General features: G+C 41.2%; 1 protein-coding gene across 1 annotated transcript in view; it reads left to right on the top strand.

The window, feature by feature from the left end:
- The first annotated feature begins 8,658 nt into the window (after nt 1-8,658).
- The window catches only part of LOC122548667 (nuclear receptor subfamily 0 group B member 2-like), a 5,582-nt gene continuing 1,826 nt past the window's right edge, over nt 8,659-12,414 (top strand). Inside the window, exon 1 of the mRNA XM_043687500.1 lies at nt 8,659-9,281. Coding sequence (XP_043543435.1) covers nt 8,714-9,281 — 568 coding nt within the window. The 5' untranslated portion in view covers nt 8,659-8,713. The remainder of the gene's footprint in view (nt 9,282-12,414) is intronic.

Genomic DNA, 12,414 nt, shown 5'->3' with positions numbered 1-12,414 from the left:
TAGACAGGGTGGTGAAGAAAGCATACAGGATGCTTGCCTTCGTGAGCTGGGATGTAGAATAAAAGAGCAAGGAAGCCTTGTTATAACTTTATAAAACATTGGCTAGGCCACAGATGATTACAGTATGCAGTTCTGGTCACCACACCATTGGAAGGATGTGATTACAGAACAACCTCGGTTATCGAAACGTTTCGAGTTTGGGTGGTGGGAGCAGAGAGCGGAAGAAGCAGAGCCTGCTGGGAAGGTCAGTGATTGTTTTTTAAGTGGGTGTGATCTAAACCGAGACTCTACACCATAGGGCTTCCCTCCCACCCACCTCCTCTAGCCTTTATAAGAATCTGTACACACGGTAAGTTTTTCAGGTTTTATTTTCTCTTCCTTGTTTAGTACTGTGTAGGCTTTCAGAGTAGCGGGATATGGATGTTAGGGCAGTTGCATGTCCCTCCTGCAGAATGTGGCAGATGAGAGACATGAGAATTCTCTGCTGGCCAAATCTGCAGCAAGTGCACACAACTCCAGCTCCTTGAAAAGCGAGTTAGGGAACTGGAACTGGATGAACTGCGGATCATCCGGGAGGCTGAGGGGGAAACTGGGAGGATATACAGGGAGGTGATTACTCCTCAGGTGCAGGATAAGGACAGCTGGGTTACAGTCAGGAGGCGGAAAGGGAACCGACAGACAGAGCAGGGATCCCTGTGGCCGTTCCCCTCAGCAATAAGTATACCGTTTTGGAAACTGCTGGTGGGGACAGCCTACCAGGGGAAAGCCTGGTGTCAGAAATAAGAGGGACGAACTTAGAGCATGGATCAGTACTTGGGAATATGATGTTGTGGCCATAACAGAGACATGGGTTTCACAGGGGCAGGAATGGTTGCTGGATGTTCCAGGTCTTAGAACATTTAAAAAAAAACAGGAGGAGGGAAAAGAGGAGGGCATGTAGCATTGCTAATCAGAGAATGTATCACAGCTACAGAATTGAAGCTTGCCAAGGGAGGTTTGTCTACTGAGTCAGTCTGAGTAGAGATTAGGAACAGTAAGGGAGCAGTCACCTCATTAGGGAACAGACCCCTTAATAGCAGTAGGCAGATCGAAGAACTCATAGGCTGGCAGATTTTGGAAAAGCGCAGACGTAGCAGGGTTGTTGTTATGGGTGACACCAACTTTCCCAATATTGATTGGAACCTCCTTAGTGCCGATGGTTTGGATGGAGCCGTTTTTGTTAGATGTGTTCAGGAGGGTTTCCTTACTCAGTATGTAGACAGGCCAACGAGCGGAGAGGCCACTTTGGATTTGGTGCTCGACAATGAGCCAGGACAGGTATCAGATCTCGCTTTGGGAGAACACTTTGGTGACAGTGACCACAACAGCCTCACACTTACCACAGCCATGGTGAGGGAAAGGAGCAGTTACCATGGGAAAATATTTAACTCGGGAAAAGGAAATTATGATGCTAACAGACAGGAGTTGGGAAGTACAGATTGGTAGCAATTGTTCCACAGAAAGGGCACAATAGTGTTCAAGGAGTTGTTGCGAGTGATGCATAAATTTGTTCCTCTTGACAGGCAAGAAGGGGTAAGATTAAGGAGTGTTGGATGATGAGAACAGAGGAGCTTTGTGCCATTAATTGATTTAATAAATAATTAACTTCAAATATATACTCGAGATGCGATGTTAGAGTTAAGTCTTACACTTTTATAAAAAGGCTCTCCGATACATATTCTCCCTGAGGACAAAGGTTTGTGACTGTGGACACACAAGCCTGAGCTGTGCGTTCGAACAGCAAGATTCCCTCTCAACATTGACTCGCTCCATTTTGCAAACCCAACAATTTGTTTCCTTAGCTCATTCTCGGGAGAGTTAAGTTAAAAAATGCGTTTGCACTTCTCATTTCTATTGCTTTTTCCTCCTGTTTCCCATGACAACTCTTTTTTTCCAAACAATAAGTAGTTCAATATCTTTCAGCTGACAAGAAAATTTAATGTAGTATTTTTTGATGGGGGAAGGCAAATCATAGTGAGTTAGCACATGTGAAAATAAACAGGAGGAAAAGTTGATGGGAGGAAACACGAAGATTACCCCCCCTTAAAAAAGTTAATGAGAGGCTGGCAACAGAAGTCAGTGAAAAAATCTTCCTTCTCTCTTGTGTTCCCCCTGTATTTTGCACCTCTCTCTCTCAGGGCTTGGCAGTCGCTAAGGAGGGGGGGCCAACACTTAGTTCCTCTGGATGGCAGGCCAACACCAAACAGAAAGTTGCTGGCCTGCTATCGAGGACATGGATAAAACCGAGGAAAATGTTGGTACAAAATTTCACAGATTTCAGTCAAACTCTAGCCAAAAAGTGATTTTATTCGTAAAATATGAATTTTAAGCAATATCCAGTGTTGGTACACATTTTATCGATTGAATGAAAAAACTCTGTAAACAGGCTTTTTTATGTAATTATGTTCAGTATGGCTTCCTTTGTTTACGATCAGATCAGTTATCCAAACAACCAGTTATCTGAACAAAATACACCCTGCCCGTCTCATTCGGATAATCGAGATTGTTCTGTACAATGAAGATGAAGCAGAGGAGATTCACCAGGACGTTGCTTGGGATGAGAAATCCCAATTATCAAGAGAGACTGGATGGGCTGGGTTTGTTTTACTTGGAGCAGAGGAGTAGAGGGGTGATCTGATTGAGATATACAAAATTATGAGAGGTATGGACAGAATCATAAGAATCTTTTCCCTAGGCCCAGAGGGCTTAAGTTTAAGGTGAGAAGTGGTTTAGAGGAGATCTGAGAAAAACAATTACCCAGAGAATAGTAGAAATATGAAATGTGCTGCCTAAGAGGATGGTGGAGGTAGGAAACCTTGCAACACTTAAGAAGCATCTGGGTTAGTTCTTAAAGTGCTAGGGCATAGAAGGCTATGGACCAAGTGCAGGTAAATGGGATAGCATACTTTGGTGTTTGTTGGTGGGTACAGACATGGTGAGCCGAAGGGCCTGTTTCTACGCAGCACGGCTCTACAACATTGAGTTTAGCAATTTCATATGCAAACACCTTCTTCCTCTATGTCTGTCACCACAGCCCCCATCCCATCCCAACACCAGGTCCTGTTTTATATGGGTTGCTCCCAGAACAGCTAACCATTTTCAACTGTTAAAAATTCTCATTAGCACCCTACCTAATATTTATGTCTCTCTTAGGCTAGCATTGGCAATCTGTTTTCCTATCCATATTTTCTCTCTTTCTTTGGGCCTCACCTCCATGTAGTTTACTTACTCCCCAATCCCTCATCAGCATAATATCACCCTTTCACAGCTCAGTTCTGACTAATGGTCACCAAACCCGAAACATTAATTCAGTTTTTCTCTCTGCAGATGCTACCAAACCTATTGCGTTTCTTGCACTTCCTATTTTTGTTTCAGATTTCCAGCATCCACAGTTCTTTGCTTTTATAGTCGAAAGTCTTGCTAAAACTATACAAGGCACTAATCAAACCATAACTGGAACATTACCTAAGACAAGATATAATTCCATTGGAGACAGTCCAGAGAAGGTCCATTAGTCTGATGGACTTTCTTATGAAAAGTTCAGTAGGTTGGGTCAGTACTCATTGAAGTTTAGAAGAATAAGAGGTGACTTTGCTGAAACATACAAAATTCTTAGAAGATTTGACAGGTTCGATGAGGAAAGATTGTTTCCCCTTGTGGAAGAGTCTAGGAATACAGGCTATAATCTCAGAATAAAAGTCACCCTTTCAAGGCAGAGTTAAGCAGAATTACTTCTCTCAAGAGGGTGTGAATCTGTGGAATCTTTATCACAGAGAATGTTGAGGCTGAACCGTTAAGTATTTTTAAGGCTGAGGTAGACATACTTTTAATGAGTAAGGGAATCAGGTTATGGGAAAAAGGTAGGGAAGTGATTTTGAGGATTGTTGAATCAGTCATAATCTCATTGAATGGCAGAGCAGACTTGATGGGCTGAATGGCTTACTTCTGCCCCTTTCATCCTGCATTCTTATGATCTTATGGAAAGTGAAATTAAATCATTATCAGTTGCCCCACAATATTGTTTAATTGTTAAGGTGGTCGGGGGTCCAAATGGCCCATTCCTGCTCTTATCTCTTATGTTCTTATCTTCAATCTACAATTTTTGGCCCCCAGGTAATTGATATTGTTTTAAATTAAATCATGGAGGCAAGGGATCAATCTGGAAGGATGTGGAAAGTTGTGATATATCAAAGAGTCGTGAAATGGTGTGAGAGTAATATGGGAAATGTGGGTGAAAGATTAGCATGAATATTTAGAAAAATAAACCTAGGAATGCATGAACAATCAAGACAATACATCACAAAGATAATAACATTAAGGAAAAAAAAACTAAAGGTTCTATATCTGAATGTGCACATCGAAGTAAATAAGTTTGAGATAATAGTTATTACAGAGACATGGTCGCAGGAGGTCAAGAATTGGAACTTGAATATTGAGAGGTAGACGGCATTCAAGAAAAATAGAAAACTACATAAAGCTGAGTGGGTAGCATCATGAATGAAACTATTGTGCAGTAGTTGGAGATTACTTTGGTTCAGGAGATGAGGATGTAGAACCTAGGATAGGGCTGAAAGGACTTCGTACATAAGACATGGGACAGCAGACAGTTAGACAACTTCAAGTTTACTGAGAGCAGTATGTGGAAAACCGAAGAAATGCTTTGAATAGTCAGGTCTTGAAGTTGCAAAAGCATGACTGAGGATTTCAGTAGTAGATGAGTCAGGGACAAAGTTTTCTGATATTATGGAGATGAAAACAGGTGGTCCTGGTGATGACACAGAAGTCAACAATTGCTTCAGTTATCCCAGAAGTACCCAACCTTTATTAAGCGACCAGAGATCTGAATTAAGGGAATTAGGATGGTCAAACCTGCCACAAGTCAAATCCATTTCTAGAAAAGGCCGAGCAGGTAAGTTGAATTTTTAACAAAATTTCAGCTTTTGTGGGCCATGAGCATCAGGAGTGCTCCTTGAACAGGCTACATAAACCCCACCACCACCACTACTTGGGTTATAGCCTGATCAATGCCACAACCATCCCAGTCATGGTCTATTCCAAGCTCCCCTTAGCTCCTCACCCCCACTCTTCACTATATCATGGTCCCAATTCCCCACTAACTGTGAGGTATAGTCTCCAGCTCTCAGATGACATTTAGCCATTGAAATCAGCAAGGTCTACTTATCACATGCTTTGCTGGCTTCTTTGACAAATTATGGCCTCCATGTGAATATCAGATCCACAGAGTCTGTTTATTGTCGAATTGGCACAGAAAGGCAGTGTGCACCTAGAAGATGGAACAATGCTAGGAGTATCCGGGATGAGGTATTCAATGTGGGTGTTACATAGAAACATAGAAAATAGGTGCAGGGGTAGGCCATTTGGCTCTTCGAGCCTGCATCACCATTCAATATGATCATGGCTGATCATGCAATCTCAGTATCCCATTCCCACTTTCTCCCCATACCCTTTGTCCCTTTAGCCACAAGGGCCATGTCCAGCTCCCTCTTGAGTATATCTAATGAATTAGCCCCAACAGCTTCTTATGGAAGAGAATTCCACTGGTTTACAACCCTCTGAGTGAAGAAATTCTTCCTCAACTCAGACCTGAATCGTTTACTCCTTATTCTTAGACTGTGACCTCCAGTTCCGGATTTCCTCAGAATCGGGAACATGCTTCCTGCATCTAACCTGTCCAGTCCCATCAAGATTTTACAAGTTTCTATGAGATCCTCCCTCATTCTTCCAAATTCCAGCAAGTACAAGCCCAGTCGATCCAGTCTTTCTTCAAATGTCAGTCCTGCCATCTCGGGAAGCAGTCTGGTGAACCCTTAATGAACTCCCTCAATGTCCTTTCTCAGACAAGGAGACCAAAACTACACACAATACTAAAGGTGTGGCTTTACCAAGACCCTATATAGTTGCAACAAGACATCCTTACTTGACACTCAAATTCTCTGCCTATGAAGGCCAGCATGCCACCCAGGTCTCATTGTACTTCACCTTTTCCTAAACTGCCGCCATTCAAATAATAATCAGCTTTTCCTATTTTTATAGTCAAAGTGGATAACCTCACATTTATCAACATTATGTATTTGCTCACTCAGCTAGAATGTCCAAGTCACCCTACAGTCTTTTAGCATCCTCCTCACAGCACACACGGCTACCCACCTTAATGTCGTCTACAAGTTGGGAGATGTTGCATTCAATTCTCTTGTCCAAATCGATAATGTATATGGCGAACAGCTGAGGTCCCAGCACTGAACCCTACGGCACCCTGCTCGTCACTGCCCACCACTATTGTGACAATGCTGTCACTTTAAAAAGGTTATTTTGTCCTTGGTTTTTTTGAAGAGAGGTCGTAAAAGCAGAGGTGCTAATTTAACAATGGAAGGGGTGTGGGTAAGAACAAGGACTGCAGACGCTGGAAACCAGAGTCTAGATTAGAGTGGTGCTGGAAAAACACAGCAGGTCAGGCAGCATCTGAGGAGCAGGAAAATTGACATTTCGGGCAAAAGCCCTTCATCAGGAATGGAAGTGGAGTGACCAGTTCTCTCAGTTCAAGTCTTTTTCTAGTTTGTTTTTAGCTGTAGCAGTCACAAGACATGTGATTCCAGGAGAGAGCCTAGCTTCAGTAAAGGATTCCTTTGACTTACTTTGAAATCTCTCTCTGGATGTTGTTTCCTCCTGCCTGTGAGAATCTGTGTTTGAACTTACCTTTTGGCAAGGAGTGTGTTTATGGGATTTTACTGTTTTGGAACAGTTAATTAGTAAGCTACTGGATCGGGTTGGTTGAGTTTTCCAATGGTCGCGTTATTCTAAATTCCGCTTTCCTATGCTCAGGTTTTAACTGTAGTTTTTTAGTAAACTGTGTTTGCTTAAAGTCAAGTGGTTTGACGAGTTGCATCACATCTGGAATACCCACTTCACATCTGCCTTTAAAATAAGAAAACGTTAGGGCTAGGCTACCTTCCTAAAATATTTTGAAGGGCTCTCGCCTGGTCCACAATACTCTGAAAAGGACCCATTTATTCCAACTCTGCTTTATGTTTGCCAGTCAGGGATTCATATGAAATCTTCAGAAATATACCCAACCAGAATTGGTAATCTATTTCTGCTGGGTTGTTGCTATTTTAATGGACAGATCACATTCACATATAAATGATGAGCTGCCCACTTGGAACAATTGGCTTGAGGCAGCTCTCTAGGGTTTGACTATCAGCCCTTGTGTACATAGTCAGGAGATGTTCAAGTGGGTTTTTACCTCACATGGATGAGGAGGACCACAGTGTGACAGACAGAAATTATTTGTATGCAATCTTCATAAAGTATGAAAATTATTTTACGCTTACCTACATAAATCGTTGTTTCATGCCCAGTTTTATTGAACAGATGTCTGTCGTGAGCACTCGACCATCTTGTTTGTCCCGCCAGGGAAGACAATGGTCTTGTGGTATTAGATTATTGATTCAGAGACCCAGGAAGTATTTTGGAAGCCTGGTACAAATTCCACCCTGACAGATCATGGAATTTGAATTCAATAAAATCTGGAATGAAAATTCTAATGATGACCATGAAATTGTTGTTGTTAGGAGAAGAACTCATTCGGTTCACTAAAGTCCTTTAGGGAAAGAAACTGCTGTCCTTACCTGGTCAGATCTATATGTAACTCCAGGCTCACAAGGTGACTGACTCTTAACAATCTTTTGTGCAATTAGACATGGGCAATAAATGCTGCCGAGCCAGCAATATCCATATCCGGTGAATGAATTAAAAGAAAAGTCTAAATGAGGGAGTGACAATGTTACTGGCACTTTAATTTTAGAGATCAATTATGAGGGAATGAAATAAAGGTATTACATAGTCTGTGTGGATCAATCTGCTTTATGAACTGAGCCACAGTGGCATGACTGCCCTGTTAAACTTTGAAAATGTTGTCTCAACAGGCAGCTGACTTGCTTCCATATCATATGAATGCTTTTTGCAAGCTGTCAGGAAAGGCTTTGCTTTTTGACCCTGTGATTTTTCATTCTTTTGGGGAAGCTCTTGACCTTCGCTCCAGAGCTGACCCCTGCTGGTCGAAATAAATCTGAAGTTTCCCCTTTGGGGCGTTGTGGATGTGAACCCACGTTACCCAATTGTAAAATACAGCATGTCAGTGCGTTGCACTACTGACTGCCAGGTTTTCAGACACACATCAATTAAATCTTAACTTTAACATTGACACCAAGATAATTTAAGTACTTCCATAGGAAATGGAACTGACAGCTAAACGTTGCGTTTTTGGCTTGGTTGTTTTCAAGGACAGCATGAATTTGATAAAACTCTTATGATTGTAAAAGAATTACATCACCTTATTTGGCAGCATGAAGAGGTTGTTGGTACCAAGGTACGGATGTCTCCTTCACAGCAGCATACATGATGACCAATAATATATCCTCTATTAGCCTTGTGGAGATAAAGCTCTCACTATTTCTGTCATTCAGAGAAATTGGGCAACCAATCAACATTGAAAAAGAAATGTAATAATCAGCCACGCCTCACTTGTCTATAAATGGTAGTCGAGGGCAGGTGAAGTTCAAGGTACTTTTACAGCAGGGGCTTCACTGAGCCTATAAAACAGAGTTCAGTGACTGTGAAGGCAGATAAGCTTCAGTGAGATTGCAGGCAGTTAACAATGGCTTGTGTATCCCAGTCAGTGAGTTTTGATAAATGCCACTGTGGGCAGAGATCACAGAGCAGCATACTATACAGCATTCTCAACAAAGATCATCCCAGCGAATCAAGCTTGTGCCACTATCGACATCACCATCACTCCTCAGCTCCTGGATGCTCCTGTGAGTTTAGAAGAAAAGTTGTTCTCAAAACGCCAGAACTCACTTGCAGACGAGCCTCAGAGGTGCTTCTAAAGACTTTGAATTTCATTAAGAACTTGCCCTCTTTTTGCCAACTACCTGAAGGGGATCAGGTCCTGCTGGTGCAGAATTGCTGGGCTCCACTCTTTGTCTTGGGGTTAGCTCAGGAAAGAGTAGACTTTGAGGTGGCTGAGGCTGTGGCACCCAGCTTGCTGAGAAAGATTCTCTTGAATCAGAAAGTGATAGATGGGCAGAACTCGGAGACAGTCTTGAATGCCACTTCTCTAGCAGAAGTTCAAAAAGTGAAGATATTTCTTATGAAGCTCTGGAACATGGATGTCAGCAACAAAGAATATGCATATCTCAAAGGCATTACACTTTTCAATCCAGGTAAGAAAGAAACAGAATTTCATTAACGATGCTGACTTGACTTTATAATTACTTACCACAAAATAGATAATTCTCAAGTTTTTCACAAGGTAATTTTGCAATTCTTCCTCATGTTATTCCTTGTCTGGTTAAAACCTCTGCACTCAGAAAATTCCTTCTAATTGCAGAGAGTTGTATTGCATCCGATGGTTTTCTACAGAACAATTGACAACATTCCTGGTTCTTCCATGAGAAGTTCTGTAGTAATTCAGGCTCACAACTATTTATTGTACCAACCTTCAGCTTGTGGGGGAACCTCTTAATTTGGCAAGTTGGTTCCTTCTTGTGTGGGCAACATATGGGGGAGTGGAAGGAAAAGTTACTAGGCTTGCAGTGCAAACCAGAGTGATGTTAATGAATGGTTGAGTGGAATCAAACGGCTTAATATCAGTTGAGGCTGAGATTCAAACTCAGGCAACCTACAAGGAATAAAATAATAGTAAGACATGGAGATAACGCAGAAAAATGAAAGTACAGGACATAGCTCTGGGTCAAGAAATAACATCATTATTACTGCAACAGATTGAATGGCCTCTTCCAATGCACAACTTTTATGATTCTCTTAAACAACACAAATTAAATTCTGACATATAACCAAAACAGCCAAAGTCAGAGGAAATCCTGCTAATTCTAGTGTGTTCTCATTAGATTGCAGCTTGTGCCACATCAGCAGTGGTTCAGAAAAGAGGAATATATTAATTCCTTAGCTACAACAATAATAATGACCAGTATTTATATAGCACCATTAATATAGTAAAACTTCCTAAAGTGAGTCACAGGAGCATTACCAACAAACATTTGACACTAAGTCACTTAGGGAAGTCATAGGGTGCAAATTAAAATATTGGCCAAAATTTTCCTTTTTCCCTTTTAAGGAATGTCTTTAAACCAGAAAGTGAGGAAGAGAGGATGAAAAGAAATCTGTACAGAGGGTGTACTTGGGTTCTGAACATTTTATAAGATGCCACGTCAAAGATTTCTGCACAAACTAAGATCATTGGTGTCAGGATCAAAAGCAAATGAATGTTCAAGTTTGTTGTAGGGGAATGTAATATAAAAAAAGGGAAGATTCACTGCAGCTGGACAGGTCCTTGGTGAGACTATATCAGAGGTAATGTGTGTAGTTTTGCTTCCTTATTTGAAAAAGCAATATCATTACATTTGAAAGAGTAGCTCGGAGAAGATTTATTTGACTCATTCCTGCGATTAAGGGATTATTTTATGAAGAAATATTGAACAGGTTTGGTGTATACCTATTGGAGTTTATCAGAATAAAGTGATTTTATTGAAACATATAATGTCCTAAGGGGAATAGAAAGGGTGGATACTGGAAGGATGTTCCTTCTTGTTGACGGAGACTAGAACACAATTCTAGTGGGGTTCGGGGACACAAAAATAAGTGCAGAGGAGGAGATTTTTTCTTTTTGTCAAAGGGTTGTTAGTTTGTGGATGTCTCTTCCCCAGAAAGCAGTGGAGGCTAGGTCATTGAATTTACTTAATGCAGACTTCGATATATTGTTGACAGAGAGGGGAGTTAAGGGTTATGGGGGCAGACAAGAAAGTGGAATTGAGACCACAACCCAATTGGCCATGATCTCATTGATTGGTGAAACAGACATGAAAGGCTGAATGGGCTACACATATTGCTAAGTATCATGTTGTGAGACGATTTAAGATAGAACAAGTGAGGGACCTGGACAACTGAAGGTATAACTGCCAGCGCTGGAATGATTAAAATCAGGAATGCTCAAAAGGCTAGAATGGGAGAAGTGGAGATAGCTTGGTGGATTGTGGAGCTGGAGGAGATAGTGAATATTGCCTGCCCTCCAGCAGATATCTTAAAGTGTTACTGATAGAGGCCTGGGGTGTGTGTAATGGGGAAAAATGTAATAGCTCAGAAATATAGGGAAGGCAACGGCCTAGTGGTCTTATCACTGGATTGTTAAGCCAGAGACCCAGGTAATGTCCTGGGTAGCCGGGTTCAAATTCTGCCACGGCAGATGGTGGAACTTGATTTCAAAAAAATAAACCTGGAATTAAGAATCTAATGATGACCATGAATCCATTGTCAATTGTCAGAGAAAAACTCATCTGGTTCACTAATGTCCTTTAGGGACACATTCTGCTTCCAAGAAATATGCGACAAGTTTGACTTCCTTCTGCTGAGTTTCCAGTACAGTGGGAGGAGAACAGTTAGATTATTCTTTGTACAAACTGATCACTCATTCATGGTGAATGCTGATGATGGGGTTCCTTTCACACACAGAAGATGCATGATTCAGGGAGGAACAGTAAAGGGGGGGCGACAGGGTGGGAGTCAGAAAAAGAGAAGAAATTTGTGCTCTCATATATAACTTCAAGTCTATGAAAAATCTTCTTATAACTGTAGAAGTGTGTTTGTAGAAAGATCATAATTCAGGAAAAGATGTTCTGCAAGTTTTCACCATTAAAATAAAAAGTGATAATAAGGATGGTGGTCCTCTACCAGCTCATTTGTCACTTTATGCACAGAAATATTTACGTGTTTTTAAAAAAATTAATTTATTAACCCTTTAATGTAAAAATGAATGCTCGTTATCATATAAAAATCTATTAATTTCATACTGACCTATTGAAACGTTCAATCAATTGATTAAAATAGTCACAAATAACTATCTACCTCATCATGCCATAAAAGTTCAGTAATTAATTTTTAACATTTTTCAGTGAAGGCTGGATACTTTTATGTGGAGAAAGATATCCTAGATGATCCAACCAGAATGTTTTTCTTCCTTTTTCTCTGTACATTTTCTCTTAGAGTCATAGAGATGTACAGCATGGAAACAGACCCTTCAGTCCAACCCGTCCATGCTGACCAGATATCCCAATCCAATCTAGTCCCACCAGCCAGCAACCGGCCCATATCCCTTCAAACCCTATTCATATACCCATCCAAATGCCTCTTAAATGTTGCAATTGTACCAGCCTCCACCATATCCTCTGGCAGCTCATTCCATACACGTAGCACTGTCTGCGTGAAAAAGTTACCCCTTAGGGCTCTTTTATATCTTTCCTCTCTCACCCTAAACCTATGCCCTCTAGTTCTGGACTCCCC

This window comes from Chiloscyllium plagiosum, chromosome 3 (genome assembly GCF_004010195.1).
Source record: "Chiloscyllium plagiosum isolate BGI_BamShark_2017 chromosome 3, ASM401019v2, whole genome shotgun sequence".
NCBI classification, from domain to species: Eukaryota; Metazoa; Chordata; class Chondrichthyes; order Orectolobiformes; family Hemiscylliidae; genus Chiloscyllium; species Chiloscyllium plagiosum.
Note: the sequence above shows the minus strand (reverse complement) of the source record. Positions and strands in the feature narration are given on the sequence as shown.